Here is a 23259-nt window from a genome sequence, read left to right on the forward strand (position 1 = left end):
AATACTCAAAATTTGTAAGGACTGACACTCATTCTGCTTTTTAATTGCTCTGAGCACGCAATCTAGCAAAATCCAATCTAAAACTAACTAATACTATGGTAATTCTTCAGGCCCATGACAGCCTCCAAACTGAAGTGAGTGAGAATTCCCTACTTAGTTTTCCCTCCTCAAAAACCCAACCCAGGAGTCTGTATACTAAACTGATTCTATTTAAGCTAAGTATTATCACCAATTAATCTTCTTTTCTTTTTAAAATAATTAAATAAAGTCTAGCTTCTAATTCTTATTTCTGAAAGAAGAATCTGTTTTGTTGCACCTCAACAAAATTCGTGCCTGGAGAGCTTGAACTCTGTCAGCTAGTCACTTAGAAATGACAACCCCTTCTTCCCTTGAATAAGTCAGTTATTTATAAAACATCTCTTGATGTAACTAACCTGTGGTATCTGAATGTTGTCTGCTGGTCTACTTGTAGCATCTTTATTGTACTGAGGATCGAATTCAGATGCCCCTGCTAAAACCATGGTAAGTCCTGCAAAAAGAATTGAAGGAATACAGAGGAAATGTCAGCAACATCCTATGCCACCAAGCGTTTTCTTCAGAACCCTCATTCTTAAAACTTATTCCCACTCTTCCCCCAGCAACCATGAAGATCCATGGATATTTAGTTGATCAGTTACTACTGCCACAGGGCAAAGGAGGCAAGAACCAAGGCCTGGCACAAGACAAAAGAAATCACTCAAGGCTCTATTTTACATGGCATCAGGTCCAGCATTTGACTCTAAATGTCTTCACAAAAACATAGTTAGGCTTCTTTAGGACTGGCACACATCACTACACAGCAGTTCAACTACTTCTGCAAGCACACAGAACCATTCCTCTCAGCAATTCATGTGCGTGAGGTGGCACCACAGTGCACATACTGGAGGGGGAGGCAGGAAGGGTGAAATTTCAACTCAATTTTCTGTTCAGTCAGCATTAAAAATTCACCAAAATTTTTAATTATTAGAAAAGCAGTTCAATACATACCCCTAAAAACAAAACACACAAAGATGATTAACTGCTCTTTTCCTGATTTTATTAGGAAAATCCATACTACCTTAAAGCATTCTGTTGTGTAATTAAGATGAAAGACCTACACAATGGGACACTTTAGCCTCATTATTAGCTTTCTGCTCATGAACGTATCAGATCCTTCAGCCATATGCAGTAAGAGGAAGCTCACACCACCATTTTCTTCAGTTAAAATAACCTTTTCTGCAATAGTTACTTGGGCTTGCTTCTTAAACTTTGAGCAAGTTCTCTTCTGAGCAAGTCGAAGTTATTTTTGCCAACTTGCAGTGCTCACTGAATTCCAACTACTAACAACTAGTCAAGTTCCCAAAGTATCGACTTTCATTGCCATTCTCAATTATCTATTTACTTCCTGAGCAGAGCATATATAAGAGTTACAGACAACTATAAATACTTTCCTATTATTTAATATAAAAAACTGTGGATCTTCAGGAAAGGAAGTTTAAGGAACTCATTCATCCCAAAGCCCAAAACAATATGTAAAACAAGTCATGCAGATTTGTTTCACCATTTCCCTGGACCGGTTTGACTACAATTGCCTGGGCTTAAAGCCTTGAGTTTTGGCACTGGTACCTCACCACTGTGGAATTCACAGACAAGCAAAAGCCTACGTGATCACTCTGTGGTTTGTGTAAGCCACCTCAGCTGTGCCTCATTTTTCATTCAGATTGCACAACAGACCTCAGCGGAAAACAACTGACCTGCCTCTGACCCCAGGACTCCCTGAAAGTGTTAAGTCTTTAAATAAGGCCACTCAAATTTAGGGTTAATTTTTTTAACCAATCTGTAGAAGAGATCAGGTGAGCCTCAAACCTATAGTTCTGAGCAAGGTTCGACACAAAATAATCTACTGTTGAGAAGTCTGGAGATAGAAGAGACCAGGTTTGCCACGTCTCCCTAAACTTCTAAAGCTGTCTCACCTACTCTCCCACTCCTCTTTTCTCATCTAGCTGTTTGGAGATGTAAAAGAGCATTAAAATATTACAAGGGTCTGAATTCATCCCACACACAAATTCACTTGTGTTGTGCCTAGAAAGCTGGTGTATTTATGTGTTCTTATCTCCTAGACTTCTTGAACTATCTGCAAAGCATTTCTGTTCAATAGGAAAAGTATGTATCAACAGTCCTTGCAATATTCCAGCAAATCTGAAGCTGAACAGTGCAATTCAGAGGAGTAATACAATGTATTTAGGAACCCTTTTTAGAGGGTTTGGGGGCTTTTTCATTCCGCTTTTTAATTGCTCTGAGCATGCAATCTAGCAAAATCCAATCTAAAACTAATACCATGGTAATTCTTCAGGCCCATGACAGCCTTCAAACTGAAAGATCCAATTCTGCACAACATAATGCATCTACAGATTTCCCCAGAAAAAGAGGTCTTTATCCTTTTACAAGTGAGCACACAAGAAAAGTTTATCAAAACCCATAAATAAGTAACAAAGTAACATGAAACTGATAGGGAGATTTTTTTTAAATAGAAATTTAACTATAACATAAGAAGAATAGAGAAGCAGAAATACTATTTCATTCTTAGGTGAAACAAAAAGTTTATGAAAGCCCCTAGAAGGGTCACAAAGCCAATTTTGTTACACTAACAGCAGAAAATACATATATAGGCTGTGCTCCTAGCGGCCACATAGCAGCTCAGGACTACAGGCAGGTCAGCGTACAATACTGCGTTTTATTTTTTTAAATGTACACAGACAGGCACAAATATACATCTATGTAACTCCCTCTTTCGAATACGTAGGGCTTCTTACAGAGTACTCTTTATCCACGACAAAATGAAGCTTTAAAAAACACTCTAAAAAGAACCAGAAACATTATTTTAACCTAACAAAGGCTTATAAAACAGACATTTTAACCTGAGCAGATTGACATTTCCAGATGAACATGCCAACATTTCAAGATGCCTGTTACTTACGTTTCATGTCCATGTTCCGTGTTTTATAGACAAAATACGTATATATTTGAGTTGTCCGAATGAGAATTTGGTCTCCACTATATCGTATTGATCGGTACCACCAGGAACCCTGAAATATTTAACAAGAACAAATTGTCATCAGCTATGATGAAGCACTGAAACAGCTATGCTGCATCACCTCTTGTCTGTTCACAACCAGGTAACTCAGCCCAACTGATTTTACACCTATGTTAAGATCAGCTGAATTTCAGGAAAGAGAAGCAAAAAAAAATACTTGCCAATACAAATTCTAAAAAGCGCACCAATACATTCACCTGACAGAATCTGACTCTCAAACCTTTTAGACTATCTCTAGACCAGAGAATTCCCCCCCAGCAGATGCACACACATGCACTGCTTTATTTTTGGTGTTGTTTTAGTGAATCCACTAAACAGTAAATCCACTAGATTTTCCACTTTCTATATACCTGGTAACTCATTGTGCATCACCGTATTCAAATCAAATTCAGTTTAGGCAGACCAAGGCCAAATCAAGAAGAGTAAGAGATACCTTTAAGAAAATTTTGGGGGAAAAAAAAAAGTCATCTAATCAGAAAATGCTTTTCAGAAGGGGAATGTGGAGGTGGCCCAGTGCCCTTGCTGTAAGTTTTCAGAATTAAGCCATACGCCTTCAGGCTAGCGGAATTTTCCAAACCTTCAGAAACACTCCAATAATTCCGTCATTAGCATTACATCAGTGGCTTTAAACTATGGAACTCAGTGTACAGTGACTGTACTCTATAATGCATACTAAGGAAAATGGTGTACTGGGTTATAAACTGCAGTGTGTTCATTAAACTACTACTTGTAAGCAAAGACCACTAACATGAGGAAAAAAATCCAAGATACATCTCAATCTATTGTAAAGTTTATCACAAGCAAAAAGTAACAATCAGTAAAGCAGTAAGCAGTGCTTACTATTATTGATTTAATAGGCAATAGTGTAAATTCCCCTACTACAGCAAGAACTCTGCTATTTAATTATTTGAGAAGTGCTCTAGTACTGTACCCCACAAACTTTTTAATAAAATTAGGTTTGATTCTTCCATGAATAGATGAATCCTGACACAACAGTACACAACTTTCGTTAGGTTTTTGCAGAAAAAATTAGATTATAATCCCATGCCTATCAATTTTTTTTTCTAAGTACAGGTACTAGAACTATAGCCAGTCCAATCTACATGAAAGAGGCTGCCCCTACTGCTTTTGCAGACAGAGCTCATCTCTCTCACCTCATGTACAGAGCATTATTTAGGTCAGTGGAGGTCTACAAAGAATTATGTATCAGTATTTTCCTTTTTTGTTAATCTGCATTCAAAGGGCAGCACTAACCTTACTTTTAGATTCTTATCTAAGATATAGCATGACTACCCTATAGCTAACTTTGACTTCTTCATTGATTCATAAAAGAGAAACAGGCCCATTAAAAGCATGAATCATCTTGAATGTCTACTTTAGAATGAAATGATAAAATAACTTGCTCCATAAAAATTACTATTCCTCTTCACTGACTATAAAAGAAATTTACAGTGACAACTGTGAATGCAGGAGTCTACATCTCGTAGAAGGGCAAGAGGCAACAGATTTTTTTTTTTTTTCTGCTCAGGACATTTCTTCCTAACAACAGAAAGAATGTTTACTTTCACTTGAGCTATGATAAAGCTGGTATAAATCACTAAAAGTACACATATACAAAAAAAGCATCAACAAACACCAACTTAAACCTAAAAGGAAAGGCAGAAAAAATATGCAACACTGTACCCTGGATTTTAGACTACTTATTCAACAACTTGTTGAATAGCCACATTTAATTTTCTACCCTAAATCTTCAATTATGCAGAAAGACTCCCAAAAAGAAGGTATAATGCCTGGCTGAGCCTCTGCACAGAGAGATGCAAGCAGTTGCCAAGACCTCAGGAAACTTTTTCAAATTAAAATCATTTTCCCAAGGGTAAGAAGGTTTCTAGCTGTCAATTTTCTGAGTCTTTCTTCATGCCATACCCCCAAATGCACAACACTGGATAAGGGACATTGTTCAAAAGCAATAATGTAGGGCAAACCTGAGTCCTGAAATATCACTCACCTCACACAAAGAAATCTCAAGAGCAGACATCTCATGATGTACAGAAGATCAATAAAAATTGAAGTTATGAAAACAAAGGCAGCTGGGAGAAACCACATCAACAACCTGTTCCACATGCAATACTTATTTAAGTACCACCAGCTACAGACATCTCAGTCTTGGCTGTACAATAACAGCACTGAATACATTCAAGTTCACCACATCACATTAATTTTCATGTGATGAATGACAGAAGGTACAAGACAAATTACATAACTCAGTCTAACACTTGCTGTATCTAATACTTTCCCTTATGGCTGTCTATCATGGCACTGATTTATTTTTTTTTTTAAACTCTACAGTAACTAGACTTTTTCCATCAGAAAACACCCACATTTAAAAGAAAAAACCCTCACTCACTTGCCCTCTCTATGGAAGGCAAGACCAAGCAACTCAGCTCTGTTTACAGCTTGGTTACAGAGAGTAGAATACTAACTAGATAATACTTACCACAACAACTGGAAGAATAACCATAAATGCTAATCCATATACAAGCAAAACCTATAAAAGAATTATGAAACATACTGCATTAGATACTTCAGTTACTTAATACCACTCATTTAACTTTTATGCTAAAGTACAGTCAAGTAGTATTACCACAAACCTACTACAAATTAATGTAAGCTTATTGCATAACACCTATTGTTACTTCTGAAGGACAACTTACGAGTAACATAATCAGTTGGGTAGAGTTTAAATAAGGAGTATCAGTGTAGTGTAAGTAATCATATAAATCATCCATGCATTGTCTCAGGTGGTTTCTTTAGTAATTAAAGAATTGGCAGCTAAAATGTGACACAGTGGAGAGATGATTACCACATTAAAAGAAATCAAGTGGGTAAACCAAATACATTGCAGCAACAAATGCAAGAGGAAGGATATTTAGACACTATGATTACAGCATCACTAGCAAACCAAATGGAACTACAGAAATCCAACAAACAGTTGGTTTGAGCTACTCTAACCCTTCTGACTTTTGAAATTTGCTTCAAAGATATATATTTGGACCAAAGTATTATTAACAATGCATTTTGACTAAGATACACAGTATTAAGCACAAACATTTTAAGGCAGACAGCTGCAAGTTCACCTTAAAATCCTGAGATAAGTAAGTTGACTCACCAAAATTGAATTTTTCTGATCCACAATCCAAGCTGGCAAAGCTATACCAAAGCTTGTAGCTATAGGATTAAAGAAAATAAATTCACTATACAATATTAAGGAATTTTTTTAAAGTCACATTAAGTCTGACAAACAAAAATACCCAACAAAACCACCAGTCTATAAAAATAATCCTCATATTTATCAATGAGCAAAATTTAATGAATTTAACAAAATAAATACACTCAGGTACACAATAAAAAAAAAAATCCAAGATTTAAGTGCAACATCTGAAATACCAGAGATTTTAGCTTAACATATTGAAGTGAGAAACATGCAAAATTAATATATTTTAAAAAAAAAAGAAAAAAGAAAAAAAAAAAAAAATCACAGATGGAAAGATTTATGACTTTTGCCTTGCATAGTTTTCAGCAGTTTAAATACATACAGCTGAGTAAATAAATCAAACGCAAGAAAACGGTTTGACCCAACTGAATTGTATGGGAAAAGTTTTATTTGTTTGTAAGTTTAGGAAAGTGTTCCAAGATGTAAATTGCAAAAAAAAACCTTCTGCCAGTTCAAATTTCTGTGTGACTGGCAAGAAAAAGAAAGGAATACTACTCAATTCAAAAGGAGTCAGGGTGCAAAAAATAGAAAACATGATTCTTTAACAGTAACACCTACGGCACACAGATCTGAACACTAAGTAACATAAAACAGTTTGTGTTCAGTCACTTTGATAGTCTCCTTGCCCCCATCCATGCTTGCTGAGCTGAAACACTAGCAAATACCAAGGGGAAAAGCAGTGTATTAAAACTGCCCTAAGTTATTAAAAGCGTATCTTTTTATTCTCCAGGTCCACCCCCATGCTTTGAAACACTGGTCAAATGATTTTAGACATTCAGTATTTTACTTTTAGTAAAGAGGCAAGTCATGCCAAAGACAAGAAAATTTTGTTTGCCTGCCTCCAACCTCCATGCTGCTCCAGTTGAATAGACAGAAATACTGCTTGCTGTTCCTTTTTGCTAGGCATACAGGGTGGGACGAACCTCACCTAACTTGGTTAGACATGGCTAACACCACATGTGCTTCATCTCACCCCAAAATATACCTTTATAAGGGACTGTCTCCATTTTTTGACTACGGGAACTAAAAAACTAAAGTACGCAGCTTGGATTTTTACACTATAGGTGTATAAGTGAAGAGAAGATGAATTTCACTAAATTAGAAAGCTCCTCACACTTCAATGTGGAGCAAGGTTACAGAACAGAAGACGTGAAAGAATTTCAGGCTTCTTCTCACCCTTCAGATGAAGCGATGATGAGAGACCCAGAAGTAAAGTAGAGAATTCCAATTCTATTGTAGTCTGGTTTTCAGAAGAGCAGGCAGCTCTACACTCACAGTATGAACTGCTGCCCTGCCAAAGAATCACTTCGTTTCACCTTTTGGTCCCTTCAGTTTTTGAAAGCGACCTCTGAACGAATCACACCAAAAAAATCTTCATGCCTTTAAATGCTCGTTTGGCTGAGTTTTCTTTTGAAGTCACAGCTTCAGGTCCATTCAAGGACACTGACATGCTGCCTAACTTGAAATCCTATGCCTCGGCAACACTAACTTAGTAACTTGTGGATGCAAAAAAACAGTTTAACATCAGAAAAGGTCCCAGTAAAGCTATTTGTGCATATACCAGACTAAAATTTACAGTACCATTTTGCTGATTTTGTGACAGCGTTTCTGAAGCAAGATCTTATTTGTATTTTGCAGCAAGAGGAAGAGAGTCCTCCTTCTTGCCTGGCTAGGAAACCAAAAGAAGCTAAGAGCTGAAAAATCTGCTATGCTATAAATCACACTGGTTAAACAAACTGAGCCACCACCTTAGTCCATCAAAAATGCCTTCATCAGACTATGATTTAGTTGGCACAGTTGGTTTTTTGAAGGAGAGAGAAGATTGTTTCTCTGAAACACTGACTCAGGTGGTGGGAGAGGGGTCCCTGTTAAAAATTAATTTCCCCTGTTGGATGGATTTATTCAGAAGAATAAATTTCCACACAGAGCTCTCACATGTCATCCTGTAACTTTGCAATTAAGTTTCAAATTCCATTCAAATTCCAAGCTGGCCTTAACTCATTCCATGTAGACACGTAGTACAACTTAGTCCTGCAAACTGCAGAGCATCAAGCAGAGATCTATAGAGGCCTGTCCTAACAGGTGGCAGGTTTACTCTTTGCTTGTAAAGAGTATCACAAGCAGCTAGAAATACACAATTTTCTTTCTCATAACCAGTCCACTTAAACAACGGTCACACAGATGTTTTATAAGTGACTCACACAACTGCAAATAGGAGACTGGGGTGTGGGGGAGTGAACTATTAGCTTTCAGTATTAAATTGTTTTAGTTTGGATCATCTACTGTAAAACTTTAATACATCATCATCAGGATTATTTTCATGTAGCTACCTGCCCAGGAACAATCTATCAGCATAAGGATAATTACTAAGATTCCTCCTGATGAAGGTGGCATAGAGCTACTCTCAAACATTACTGCTTCCAGCAAAGAGAAGGCAGATGTGTATACAGTATTTATTTAAATACATACATATCCTCACATACATCCTTTTGAAGTGTGTTTATTGCATTATGGCTAGTTGTTAATTTTTCAATATACATTTATACTATCTGATCATAAATACTAATACCTCCTTTTAACATTGGCATGCTTCTCTAAACACTAAGGCTAACTGAGAAATACCCTTCTCTTTTCCCCTGATAAGTTTGAGAAATGTGAAAACAAACTCTTCCCTACTTCTCCATCCCACCATCACCCCAGAGCCACTTTCATAAGCAAAGAATTGATGCAATGCATTGCTTCAATCATAGTAAAAACTTACTCTGTATATAGTAAGATCTGAGTGATTCTCAAATTATCAGATATTACACAGCTCAATGCACAGAAATCACAGGACTTCTAACATTCCTAACTGTTACCTTGTGGTCCGTCTGGATTACCAAATTCTTCCCAATTTTTTCGCGATTCTTCATCAGTTAAACTAGTTTCAAGAAAAGATACACATTAATGCAGAAGTAAAGACATTTCTCTAAATCATTAACATAGAGAAACTTTAAAATGTGCCATTTACACTACCCTTTAGAGATGGTTTGGCAAACTAAACAGCTTCTCCTGTTTTTTTTATGAAAATCAATATGAAATGATACTGCTGCATTCCCTCATGATACGCAGGCAAATTCTTTTACGCACTCTGACAACAAAAGAAATGTGACACAGAAGGTGCACCCTCGTACAGGGGATTGGAATGATTATGTCTGCCTTTCATGAGAGGGGCTGTGATTCCATCAGCAAAGAGCACTCTCCAGTGCCAGATTACAGTACAGCAAATTTTTAAAGACAACAAAGGTTGAAAATATTAGCTTTTTTTGGAAATGAGGTGAATATGCAAGATGAGTTGATAAAGCAGTTGTCCATATGGGCTTTTAATTCTCTTGTCCTAGACTTTCAGTCTTTGATGGCTTTCTGTTTGTTTTTCCCTAGTTTCATATGTAAGAAAAAAATAAGTTAAGGCACTACCTCCTAAATCTTAGTTTCCATGCCTGTTCTCTAATGATAGTTTCTTGGCAATAATGTACTACCTCAAACAGAATCCCTGTTACTGGAAGACAGAAGGAAACAGAAGACCAGGCAATCCCTATACGGAAGCTGTGGTTTCACAGAAGAAATCCAGTGAATGATTCAGACATCTCCTGATCATTTTTAAGTCTCACATTTGTTAATGAGCAGACTCATTCAATGGATAGGTTTTATTTTCTTTTAAGACAGCATGGCTAAGGAACTTCACCATCATTTACTTCAAAATAGACACCTGCCAGAGCCCTTGCAGTAGCATTTGAAGTATCATACTGTATCACTAAGCATTTGAGTGTTAACTTGCAAAACAAAGAACTGAGATGTGTCAGGAGTTCAGAAAGCAATACTCCAATATCCTATTGAAGAGACTTTAGTAGTGATGCAGATGCATTTAAGTGGAAGGCATGATTTCAAAACTGCTCAAGTGAACATGGTGTTGGTTCTCCTCACCTCACCCCAAACAGGACTCTCAAGCAGTCACTAAGGTCAAACACACAGACAACTGACTTAAAAGCAGAAATCACCAGCTTGCTAGTATTCTCCGATGACGTGACTATCCTAATAAACCCCTACAGTGAAAGAAGGCTCAGAGGGCATGGGCAAGGGCAACATGCCATGAATCTCAGGCTGACCACACTGACTCACCACAGCTGCTGCGAAGAAGCCAACAGTCTCAACACAATGAGGACTGGTGGGTGGCCTTTGTTTGAGGTATACACCTACAAATCAACTGGTAGTATAAATATTCAAGTGCATTTAAAAAGTATGAATGTCTCCTCAAGTTTGTGAGACCAGCATGGGGGAGTGCATACCTGACTCAGCCTAACATGCTCAAGCTGGCTTCAACCCGTAAGTGCCTTCCCAGCACCTGGGGACACCAGCATTGTGACAGTGAGTGTATTAGAGAGACAGGTAATGGGAATCACATTGATAGTGCGATTGAACTGTGTATTGAAATTCCTGTATTTTACTAAGTCTAACTTACAAAATATACCAAAAACACAACATAAATGTACCATTCTGCTAAATCAGAAATTGTGTGTAACATCAACTGTCTTCAGATAAGCAAAGTTGATATTAAACCCACATATAAAAAAAAAAAAAAAACACCACCCAAAATAACAAACAAAACAAACAAACCACCCTGTTCAGATACTACTGGATTCTGACAGATGACCATCTAGAATGGAAAATAATACAATGCTGTATTAACACTCCACGTATGAACAGCATTATAAATCCCAAACCCACATATTGATTATGCAAAACTTAAAAATAAAATAAAAAAAAAAAATCTCCTTTATACCAAGTTCTAATATTTGACATCATCTCTCAGATAAAGAAAAAAGTAAGCTATAAGCAGAGATAAAGCCAAAAAATACTCTGGAGGAAAAGAGGATTCAAGGATACAGCTTTTAAGATATACACAGGTAATATGAAACAGTCACCGAGTGAATAATCAGGACTGGAAGGCAAGTGCAAATGAGAAGGGACACAGAGGAGCTGAGGGAAAACTGAGTCAGAACCAGAATGAAAAATCTTTGTTGTTAGGTGAGAACAAATTTAAAATACTCTTCCTCACTCTTTGGCTTTATCACCAGGAGAATTGAACACTATTTACTTCCTAAGCAGTGCTTCAGAATTTCTGCAACCCATACTGTTCTTTGTCATCTTTAAGGCTTAATATGTATCATACAGGAAACATTCCTCCTAGTTGACATGGAAATTTAATACAAAGACATAACATCTTACAGCACTGTGACAGTTGCTAAACAATTATCCTTCCTAACTTGTACAGAGCAAACATGCACTGAACCAAGTCATGTTTTGATTTTCATCACATATCCAAACACATTTTTCCTGGCTGCTTAGGCCATCCTTGCTATTACCTTAAAGGTTTCCCCATTCATAACTTCAAGTTCCCTTTTTTTTAATGGACAAAAAAGAAACTTACGCTGCATAGGCCTTAGCAATCCTCATGAACATGACTTCATCTCCTCCTTTATCTGGATGGTATTTTAGCGACAGTGCACGGTACTGTTTCTTAATTTCTGATATACTTGCTCCCTTAAAAGGAAAGTTTTGAGTTATCTATTAATAAATACCTTAAATCAAATCTATTGCTCTGTATCTGTAAAGCACATCATTAATGCTTCTCTGAACCATCCACTGAACTAAAGAATTAGGTTCTAGTATGTGATCATAAAACTCCATACATGTTTCATGGAAACATGATTATACTACTTTTCTAATAACATTTTAATAACCATTGTATTTTAAAATCAAAGTCACAGTCTAACAAAAAGACATTCAGATGACAGGGTACTGTTTTTTTTTTCTGGATTACTTTGTTCATTGGTCCATGGGGAGAAAAAAAGAAAAAAAAGTAAGGCCTTCTTATCTGTTTGACAAATCTTTTCCTAAACATATTCATGAATACAATATTCTCACTTGCAATATTCTTCCACTTAAGCAAGAGTTCATAGATCAAGTATGATGGTTCAGTTGCAGCTTGCAGGCAGAAATAAATCTGTCAGTCAGGAACAGCAGACTGTCTTTCTGCTTAAGAATGCCTTTGACTAGAAGCATCCTATCCATAAATTCTTTCAAGCTTCTTGAACAAAGGGAATACATTACCTACACCTGAGAAAGGGATGGATTTTCATTCTACTACAGCATACTTAAATCCCAAAAACACAGCCCCTGTGCATTAACTTTCAGGTTGGTCTGGGAAACCACTACTCAAGAAAATCCACAAAACTTTTTAGCAAGTGCAGACAATTTTTTTCTACTAAGCTACCTGCTTCACTGAACCACTATTATAGGGTTTTTACCATTTTGTGGTAGAGGACTAGTGTGCTGACCTCTAACTGCATAATTAAAGATGACAGTACTGTTTCAATAAATTTAAACTAGAAATTTAACTACCCTGAGGCTTCATTTGCTGTTATTTTACCCTAATTTTTTTCTCTCTCTGCAACAGAGGGTGCATGTGATCCCTGATAAGCTGATGACAAACTTCCTATCATTAATTGATTACTCCTTCTCAAAAGCTAGGCTACAGTGGTTAGGCCTGACTTACAGAAATGCTTAGTAGCCCAGGACACTTAGCGTCAGTCAGCACTCTGCTTGCAACACGGAGCTTCCCTATATTAACTACTTACAGGGGAAAAAAAAAAAATTAAGACCACGATTGTCTTACTTAAAGAATCCAACATTATAATCGGTTTTGAGCTTCATCTTTATGCCCTGCATCCCACCTGTGAAATAGCAGTAAGGATACTTATTCAGTAAATCAGTAATAGTATCTCAGTGCCTTGTGTATTAGTGAATTTAAGTGATGTGCTCAAGAGGGCTACTTTATGTTCAAAACAAGGTGCTGATATTATGCATAAAATAAGATGCATCTATATTAATCCGGACTTTGTCCATGTTGTGGTTCTCCTAAGGAGAAAAAAAGCCTCTTCTTATAAGCTGATATGTTAACAAAGGACTAAAAAACCCAACAAAACAATCTTGGCCACAGTGTGAATGCAAAGAAGCAAATGAATTACTGTATACCAAAACTGTCAATTGCTTTTATCTGCAACTTTTTTTTTTTAGTTTGGGTTTTTTTAACAGCAACAAAAGTTCCATTATCTAACAACACTTCAACATCTCTATCAATAGCTGAATCACTTCAAAATCAGCAGGGCTGGCAATGACTGTAATGGTTTCACTTGATTGATAACAGAAGAAAGATGTTCACTTTCCATGTAGTCTGAACTACAAGTTTTTCAAGGGGATTTTACAGACATTGTCTTGATACCACAGAAATACATAAAATAAACATGTTCTGGAATTCTGGACTATCTTGAGCTTGACTTCAACTGATTTCTCTTCACAGCCATCTCTTCATCCCTCATATAACATCTCTGGCTTTAATTCAGCTTGCCCTTACAACAGTATGTTTGATCCCTCCATCAGTTACTGGAGCATTCCAGTACTGGTTTCTTTACCCGGGTAAGTTGTGTGTGCCTAGAGCATGTGTACAAGTTTTCATTAATAAACATTAACTTAAATGCTTTTTCCCCCTCAGGGTTGTTACTTGTAGAAATTTGCCAAAGATGACAGAAGAAAATCCTCTGATGACCTAATCCCTAGCCTGACTTGCTCAGCCAAAGTGAACCAAGACACACGACTGTTCAAACTGCACAGTTGCAACAGACACCATTCAACAGTAAAAAGGTATCTGGTTCCTCTGCGTCAGTGAGAGAACACAAGTCAGCAGTCAGTCATTCAGAGGAACTGAGCAGAGGCTGAGTTTAAATAATTTGCTCTACACATGACAGGCAGATCTTGTTCTACTTGTCCAGCTAGAAAGTGGTTAGAGTCTAGCTATAATGGTGTTCTTACCATAGAAAAGCAGTACCAGTGATACTATGCTTATGGTGACAAGTCCCATTACTAATGGCAAGACATGTATTCGTTAATATTCATATACATATTAAACTCTCCCACACGAACAACACAGTATCAGGTTTAATCAAAACAGGTACATTCAAAGTTCTTCCATATTACTGCGCTGAGCAGTCTCCACAGTGTACTTCCTTAGACTGGTGAGTAAAACATACCTCAGACTTCAGAGCTGAAAAGATTACTGTTAATCAAAAGAGAGGCTTTATGTCAGGAAATAATTAACATAAACAGAGAATTTGCTCGAGGTATTGTGGTTAAGATGAAGAGTTCAACAAGATTAAATGAGAGTATGAAAGATGTCCAGAGGGTCTACTTCTCTCATTGAGATAAATAAATTTTTGCACACATTTTGAATCAGACCTTCAATATAAATAAAGCACTGCATCTGTTTTCTAGATAAATACTATTCTCCCTCCCCCCCAGTTTAATAAACCAAATTGTTGGTGTTACTATGTAGAATTTGTGTTTGCATACAACCAAGATGCAATTTAACCTTTACTACATCAAAATGAGCCCTTTAGTGAAACCTTTCATTTACAAGAGAAATACTGCTGTACAGCTGTAAATCAAATGAATCCATATTCTTGTTTATAAAGTTTATTCAGCAGTATCTCCAGAAATGTTTTTTGAGATGATTTTCACAGGGTATACAAAACAGAATGTCTTTTTTGCTTTCCTGTATCACAGCATCAGAGTAAAGATTCAAAAAGATTCAAAACCCCCACCTCACTATATTAAGAGAGTCATTAGATTTTTTAAGGGGTTCAATACAAAAAAAAGTTATAAATTAGTAGAGATATAGGCGAAGAATATCTAATTACAATATGGAGACTTTACAATATGGAGTAGCAACTTTCAGATGCCAATATAGAACAAAACCACTAGATACATTTGCTAAAGTTAACTTACTTCATTTACAAAAAACCACAAGCCTTAAATTTGATATCTAGACACAGAACATACCACTACAGTAGTACAGACTAGCAAAGGATGCTGTTACTTACAGGATCCAAATGTAAAACCTCATAAGGGTTGTATTCTTGATACTCTCGATCTGTTTTGGAAACTTTGTATGCAAGAAACAAAAATAATGCCCAGCCAGCAAGGAGGACTATTTTCCTGTGGGGGGGGGGGGGGGGGGAAGAAATAAAAAGAAAAGAAAAAAAAAGTAAAAAATTTTTTACATGCACAAATCCTCTAGGACTTGTATAATTCTACAAACAACAAAAGAAGCCATTTGATATCAGTCTTCAATAAACAGTATTAAAATAGCAAGAAACATTAAAGCATGTATGCACATTTGACACAGGTAAGGCAGCTGCTCTGACTAATTCTGTTCTCCCATTTTTTCCTCTAACAAAGGCAAGCCACTATCAACAAAGACTCTTTGAACTCTTTAACTGTCCCCAGCAGGTATACAATAGTATTTCCTGTTCTTAAAGGATTACTTCAATCTGATCCTAGACAAAGTCGATTAAAAAAAAAAAAAAAAAAGGCTGAAATAGATGCATAACAGACAGCAAAATATTTTGATGGTGGGAGCAATAAACAAGGAACTGAAGGATATAAAACCAACAACTTCAAACACACAAATTATTACTCCTGTATATTTGAATATACATGTTTGCATGTTAAGTATTTAAATCAAAAGACAGCGCTAGCATCAATAACTTTAGTGAAGTAGGATTGGTTTTTGGAACAAAGAAATAAAGAAATATATTTTCTTATTTAGTAGGGCTGAGGTTCACTGGTTTCATTAAGCAGATACTTTATAAAGAACAAACGGCATCCATCTTGATTTCAAGCCCTACTAGATAATAATGATGGACTATTAATTACTATAATAGAACAGACTGTAAATGTCTCTTCTGTGACACAAAAGCCATTATTATATAAATAATTCCAGCAGCTTTGACAGGGAAAAAAAAAAAAGTATTTTTATAAAAAAAAAAAATGTAGGAATTGCTTTCATGGGAAGTCATGCAAATGAAATGTACTTACTTTACTGTAGGAATTAGGTTTTGTTGTGGTTTTAACAGTCGCAAACGATACCACAAGCACCTTCCATATACATTTCTTATATTCTTTAATCGAATTTGCTCTGTAAAAATAAAGAGAAAGATTATGTTTAACCAATGTGACAAAAAGCAGAAGTACAGACATGCTCACTTCATCCGGGAGTAGGTAGCACAAGGTCAACTGGAGGGTTAACAAAGGACCCAGCAATACTGTAGGGGAGAATGTTTTTTATCCACTTAAGTGACACTGCACATCCATAAGCCTTAAAAGTTAGTCAGGTTATTCTCCGCTGCCTGAAACTAATCTATTCTATTTTCCACATGCCACACAGCAACCATCACTTATGAGCCCAGCCTTTGCCCAGCTAACTTGCACCTGTAAGTTTTACTTCTACCATTTTATACTCAATGGAAGACTCCCAACAAGTCTTCCATTTCCATATGTCAGTTCCTGTGTGCAGGAAAAACAAATAAACCCAAAAAATCTAACCCACATAAAAAACAGCATTTGTATACAACTGGAGTGCAGTTAGAGCAACAACTATTTCCTCAATTCAAAATATGATCCATTTTCCTCCTGTTTGCAAAGTCTGCTTTTATAAGTTGCCTTTGTTTAGGTTCTTCCTGTTGAAGGGGAAAACGAAGCAAGAGTAAGGTAATAGTTATTTGTAAGCAATATAGCTCAGTAATACAGGTCCCTGACAAGAGAGTATACCCATTAATGACAAACTAGCCAACAATATTGCTTCCTCTGTCCCTTTGGGACAGGATGGAGCTGGAAGGAAATTGTCACGGTGATGTTGACAGTATAAATACAAGGCATGGAAGCTCTCTCTGTTAAGAGAGTTTCAGTCTTATTTCAGAGTTAATCAAGACCAACTTAGTCTTGGTCAAACAAGTCATTTGTGCTAAAAAAGGTATGATGCTAAGCAAATAGCTTGTAGAGAATTTCTCTAAGCAGTGAAATTACATGATATAAAAGATAAATAGGATTGAAGTCACTTAAGTAACTTGCCTATCTGCAGGCTCTGCAGTCTAACTTGCAACACTTTTAAGTGAGGTCACTGTAATTACCTTACATGCAAAGGAATAAGACCACTTGGCCCTTTTCAGGCTAAGGGTGAAAGAATTAAAGAAAAAAAAAAAAAAATATCATCCTGACTCAATACATTTAGATATTGCTGGTAAATAAAGTGACTAAATTTACCAATTTAAAAGAAGTTTGAATTACCTAAAAGGCAGGAATTATATTAACAGCATTGATCCAAAGCACATGTTAATCACATCCTAAAAAGTCTTAAATCTCAACTTTGTACTTTTAACAAGGTGATGCCCTCAACTAAAATAGCAGTTATGATATACAGAAACATTTCTATTTTACAAATTTCTAAAAGGTGATTGTAGGAGACAGTGACAACCTCGGTTTAGTTATTATGAAGATATTGGGAAGACATCAAGCTGGCATTTCAGGACAAAAAAAAAGTTGATGGCATTAAAGACTAGACAGATTATTAAATTATGAAGACTAAAAAGCCCTGCTACAGAAATGAGGAAGAAAATATTCTGGGGGGTTTAACTGATCACTAAACAACTATGAGCCATAGTGTGATTCTTTTACCTAAAAGGCATCAATGATACCTGAACAAACCAGGCATCACAAGCTTCATAGAGGACACATGTAGAACCATAAAATTATTTGGTTTGGAAGGGACTTTAAGATCATCTAGTTCCAAGCCCCCATCATGGACAGAGATACCTCAACACTAGACCACATTGCTCAAGCCCCATTGAGCCTGGCCTTGAACACGACCAGGGATGGGGCAGCCACAGCTTCCTTGGGCAGCCTGTTCCAGTGCCTCACCACTCTCAGTAAAGAATTTCTTCCTTGTATCTAACCTAAATCTCCCCTGTTTAAGTTTAAACCCATTACCCCTTGTCCTATCGCTACAGTCCCTGATGAAAAGTTCCTCTCTGGCATCTTTGTAGGCCCCCTTCAGATACTGGAAGGATGCTATGAGGTCTCCACACAGCCTTCTCTCCAGGCTGAACAGCCCCAACTTTCTTAGCCTGTCAAACATGTTTATGTTAACCATAAATTGCTCATTTCAAATACTGTCAATAAATTCAGTTGTGTGGTGCTGAAGCAAGATGAAGCCAGGTTCAACCACACTGACCCAGATCACCTACATGATTCAATCCCTATCACAGCCCCACAGACATTTCTGCTTGTCCAGCACAACCAAGGGGCAGTACTGTTCGGTACCAGTCTTAACTGACTACGCTACCTGCAGAAATGCCTGAAAGTAATGTGGAAATCATTAACACAGCACTCTTGGAGAAACAGAAGGTGACTAAGAGAATTTTGTTTACTTAATCCTCTGAAACAAAGTATAACAAGATATGACTCCTTTTACTGTTCCTGCTAGAACGTTTTTAACAAGCTGCTGTGCCTTGTCTTTAAAAGTCTGCGTCACCCTGTGACAAAATGCCCCACTTCTCAAACCTGCCTGCTGTTCAGCCCCACAAGTACCAGATGACCCTCTCTCTTCCCTTTTCTGCTTCCTCCCTGCAAGAATAGCCAACACTCTTTACCTTACCATGCCAAAAAGCTTCCAAAAGGCCCTTAGGGGAAGGCATCGTAGAGAAAAGAAAAATAGTTGTGCAAGGTAAACTAAACAGTTGGCATAAAGTCAAATTAAAACTGACCACTAAAGGTGGTTTATAATAATCAGAGAACTGATGTTTTAGAACAGCCTTCCTGTAACAGCTGCAGGAGTCACATTTTGTGACCAGTGTGACAACAGCACCAAGGAGGAAAAAAAAAAAAAAATTTGAAAAAAAAAAAAGAATATATAAATGAGGCAAGTGGTGAGAGTGAAAACTAAGCCCTCTGGAGAGGTAAACAGCACACACCTAAGTCAGCTAGAGTCCCTTTCAATGACGTCCTGGAACAGCTATACTGCACAGGGAAACCTCAGAAAAAAATACAGAAATAAGACATGATGCTATGCAGCCATCATATTTTTCGCACATGTATCTAAACAACTCTGAATCAAATCTAATTACAGTTGATTAAACCACATCAAAACAAAAGCCCATCATTAATTTCTCTACAATCTTTGGATGGCAATGGTCTCATTTGATTAACGGCCCCAAAAGGAAAGAGGGCACTAAAAGGATGAATGAATGTTCATAGTTACCTGTCTGGAACATAAAGGAGAATTAAATCCTTCCCAAAAGGCTAAAGTCCAGACTATTCAAATTATTTGGTGCTATCCTGAGACACTTCCTTTGTCACACGTCATCATTAACACATATGAACTTGTGGAATTCAAAAACAGGCAGCAACTCAGGACAAAGAAGGAGGAGTACAGACAACGTCTCTCCCATCTCAGGCAGAAAGCCATTGGCAAAAAATCACCCTGAATAAGAAAGCTATATTCTTGCTGTATCCAGGAAAAACAGGCTTCCTGTTTATTTACAGACAGTGTATGTGATTGCATCAAAAAAAAAAATACTGATCTCTTTAGGAAGAAGTTGGTTGCAGGAAGAAAAAAAGAAAAGCTAGCAAGAGCCAGAATACCAGATAATTACTGTGCTTAACAAAAGCAGCAATGTATTCCTAATGAGCAAGCTGTGGATAAATCGGTTCCTTTTTTAATTTGCCTTCCTCTCCCAAGGAGTTTCCTTTCACACAAAGGGATATGCCATGCCACTGAACTGGCACACTGTCCCTTCAATATCCTGCATACCCCAAGCACAGAGGAACAAATACATTACATGTTGCTCAGGGTAAAGCTTTGCATCGAAATAAGAATTGAATATTCTTTGAATTTTAGCTCCAGAATCCTTCCTCTGTCAGGGAAAGAGGTTCAGAGTCTGAAAAGCAGGTAAGAGTTCCCTGCTTCTCCTCACTCCAGATCACAGCTTACAACATAAGAGCACTTCAGAAACCATCCTTTGATATGAGATTACAGGGATTCAAAGCTAGGGGTGATGCATTTCCTCTAGTCAAAATTACTTCTCATTTCATGGGTAAAACCCTTAATAATAGTGAATCTCCCCTACAGTTTTAAAAATAGGTATTAAACAGCCTTGAAAAGCAAAGGCGTAATGCACTGTGGGTTTTGAATCCATCTCACCAACAATAATCCATGCATCAAAGTACTGTTAAAACACCCCTCTCAGATGAGGTTGTAGACTGCTAGTTCATTTCTCTAAATAATCTGGAGAAGCATCCCATGCTACTTTCATTTCCCCCCAAGACTGCTCCAGATGTATCCAAAATTCTCAAGATTCACAGCAGTTTTTCATCAATACAGCTCTCTTACTTTCAGAGGGTTCTCACAAGTGCCTATCATACTGCCTTCACTAATGTATGTGAATATCCAGTCAAAACTACATCTTAACACACACTTCAAGTTCTCAAGAAAGAAAACAATTACTAGCACAAAAGAAAACCAAAGCGCCATCTCTTTCAGTTATTCAGAAAGAGCTAGTGAGGTCCTTCAGTGGTACTGGTAGATATTTTAATGCAACACTGTTCAAAGCTTTTAGACAAATGAAAATTATACTGACACCCTAACACAGCTAAGCTATTAATAACTAAATGCGGAAAAAGTTAATCTTTACACTAATCTGCTTACCACTTCTGGATGAAAATAAAGTAATTAACAGGTATTTTAGACTTCTGCTTCCTTAAAGGTAGCTGTCTGTTTGGCTACCTACTTAGCTAGAGAATGAATACATATCACTGACCTGTACGTCTGAGATACAGTCAACTTCATATTGAATCCAAAGAGGTATGCAACATCTGGATGACAAACTCAGAGCAATTATTATGAAAGGGGGTAGGAAGGAAGACAATTTTTTATTCCCCCCCCCTATTTAATGACTAAAGCGACTTTCTGGAAGAAAGGTATCAGTAGAGAATGCTTAAGTCAACGACTCCTCTTTGTTAGAACTTACATACCTCTCCTCAATATCCAGTTCTTTAGAGAGAGCAATTTTAGGATGAATAAGCCAGAGGTGTCTGCTTTTTCTTGGGTATCACAGAACAGCTGAACATCTGAGACTGGAAGAGACCTCTGAAGATCATTTAATCCAACCTTGCTGCTCAGAGAAGGGTCAACAAAGCAGGCTGCTCAGCTCTGCCTGCAGGCCTTCAAACGCCTTCAACGGCAGAGACAACAGAGTCTCTTCAAGAAATCTGTTCTAGTGCTTGATCACCCTAACAGGGCAAAAAAATTTTCTCATCTCTGTCTCAACATCTCAACATTCATTCACCTGTCACATGACAGGTGAGGAACACAGGACAAACTTAGAAGGAAGCTGATGACAGGTTGGATTGGCCATTTCCATAGACTACATACAACCTGTGTCCTGCAACTCAACCATGCCTGACTTTAGTTTGGATGTTCACCCATACCTTACTTACTGGCAGACACTGCCCTTCCCCCCTGCCAGCCCATCATAAGAAGTCTTTGGCTTCTCATACAAATACTGTCTTCAGAAACCAAGCCCTTTACAAAATGCAGCAACTCAGTACTGTTTTATTGCATTTCAGCAGACAAACTTCAACCAGCACACGAGGAACACAAAGAACAGGCAATGGCAAGCAGCTCAGAAACACAAGCACTTCTGTTAGCAGAAGAATCTGTGACACACATGCTGGCATGACTTCACAAAACACGTTAAATACAATACCACAAAAAGAATGGACCACTTCTATGAGCAGTGACAATGGCACCAGACAGCTGGGCTATGCCGTTTCATCAGAAGATAAATCTAGGACACAAATCACTTTGGGGCGAACGCCATAACACAAACAAATACAACAGCACTGCATGAGATTTATTTCATTTTTATTAAGCCATGTAAGGTAACCTCACCCAGCCATAACTTCAGAAATTACTTCTGCCATACTCCTTCCTGACAGCGAAGGAGAAGTGGTCTTCAGTGTCCTACTATCATAAGTGCTTGAGAAATCTTATATATTTGTTTCTGAAGAAACAGAAGGATTTTTATCCTTAGGAATGCTTGACAAATGATCTCTATCTAGACCTAACCTTTTGTTTCAGGTTCTAGAGGCTCTGACAAGTACTCCAAAAGAAAACTTAAGGCAGAATCTTTTTCTTTTTTTTTTTTTTTTTTTTTTTTTTTTTACATCCTTGTGAGTTAAAATACAAGATTACACATTTGTTGGAGACAGGCAACTCTGGAAGAAAGGGAATGAAAAAAAGGTACACCTGGACTTATATAGAAAAGTTTTAATCACCAGAATCTTGTTTCAGCTACAACAAACAGGTCAGTTTTAGGAAAAAATACCACAAAGTAAGACTACCTGTCTTACAATCAGTTCTTGTTTCTAAAACATACAGAGTATTAGGGATCGTACAGTAAACGATTAGGGCAAACAAAAACTAAATGAATAAAAAAAAATATCCAGAATAAATGGAAAGCACCAGTTTTCCATCATTGTACCTCAAATAGTAGAAAAGAAGTGCAGCCTAGCCTCCTGTATCCTTTCCACCTTCAGGCTACTAAGAAAAGCAAAGGCAGCAAGACTAAAATACAGCTCCAGTGGACTCGTGTCAGAAAAAGAAACATAAGGTACATTTCAAACATTCTGCCCATCAGATGTGGACAATTCCCCCAAAGGAAAATGCTGCTTGGTTTGAAAAGGACTTCCTTCAGCAAGGAACACAGGCTGCAGTTCTGCAGCCCAAGAAACACCAAGATCACTTTGAAGACAAATCTTTCATAAAACTTACTTGCAGCGTGTCATCCTCTCTCCCTGTCCTGGAAACTTGTACTTGTGGAATGCATTAAGAGATGCAAGTAACACAGCATGCAAATCATGAGTAAACATTATGACTCAAGGGTAC

The 23259-nt window shown here is 37.3% G+C and overlaps 1 protein-coding gene and 1 long non-coding RNA gene across 2 annotated transcripts in view; both read right to left on the minus strand.

Annotated features, from left to right (window-relative positions):
• SEC63 (SEC63 homolog, protein translocation regulator) overlaps window positions 1–23259 on the minus strand; it is a 57251-nt gene that overhangs the window by 23074 nt on the left and 10918 nt on the right. The window contains exons 2-9 of the mRNA XM_062624829.1: window positions 16356–16455; window positions 15359–15473; window positions 11851–11963; window positions 9242–9303; window positions 6279–6337; window positions 5607–5657; window positions 2996–3104; window positions 435–529 (exon numbers count right to left, since the gene is read on the minus strand). Coding sequence (XP_062480813.1) covers window positions 435–529; window positions 2996–3104; window positions 5607–5657; window positions 6279–6337; window positions 9242–9303; window positions 11851–11963; window positions 15359–15473; window positions 16356–16455 — 704 coding nt within the window. The remainder of the gene's footprint in view (window positions 1–434; window positions 530–2995; window positions 3105–5606; window positions 5658–6278; window positions 6338–9241; window positions 9304–11850; window positions 11964–15358; window positions 15474–16355; window positions 16456–23259) is intronic.
• LOC134166604 (uncharacterized) lies at window positions 21251–22379 on the minus strand. The gene is made up of 2 exons (XR_009965928.1): window positions 22038–22379; window positions 21251–21432 (listed from the first exon to the last, which is right to left on the minus strand). It is a non-coding gene; the product is annotated as an uncharacterized LOC134166604 (long non-coding RNA).

This window comes from Pezoporus occidentalis, unplaced genomic scaffold, assembly GCF_034315485.1.
Source record: "Pezoporus occidentalis ecotype Australia unplaced genomic scaffold, CSIRO_AGI_Poc_V1 ctg109, whole genome shotgun sequence".
Lineage (NCBI taxonomy): Eukaryota > Metazoa > Chordata > Aves > Psittaciformes > Psittacidae > Pezoporus > Pezoporus occidentalis.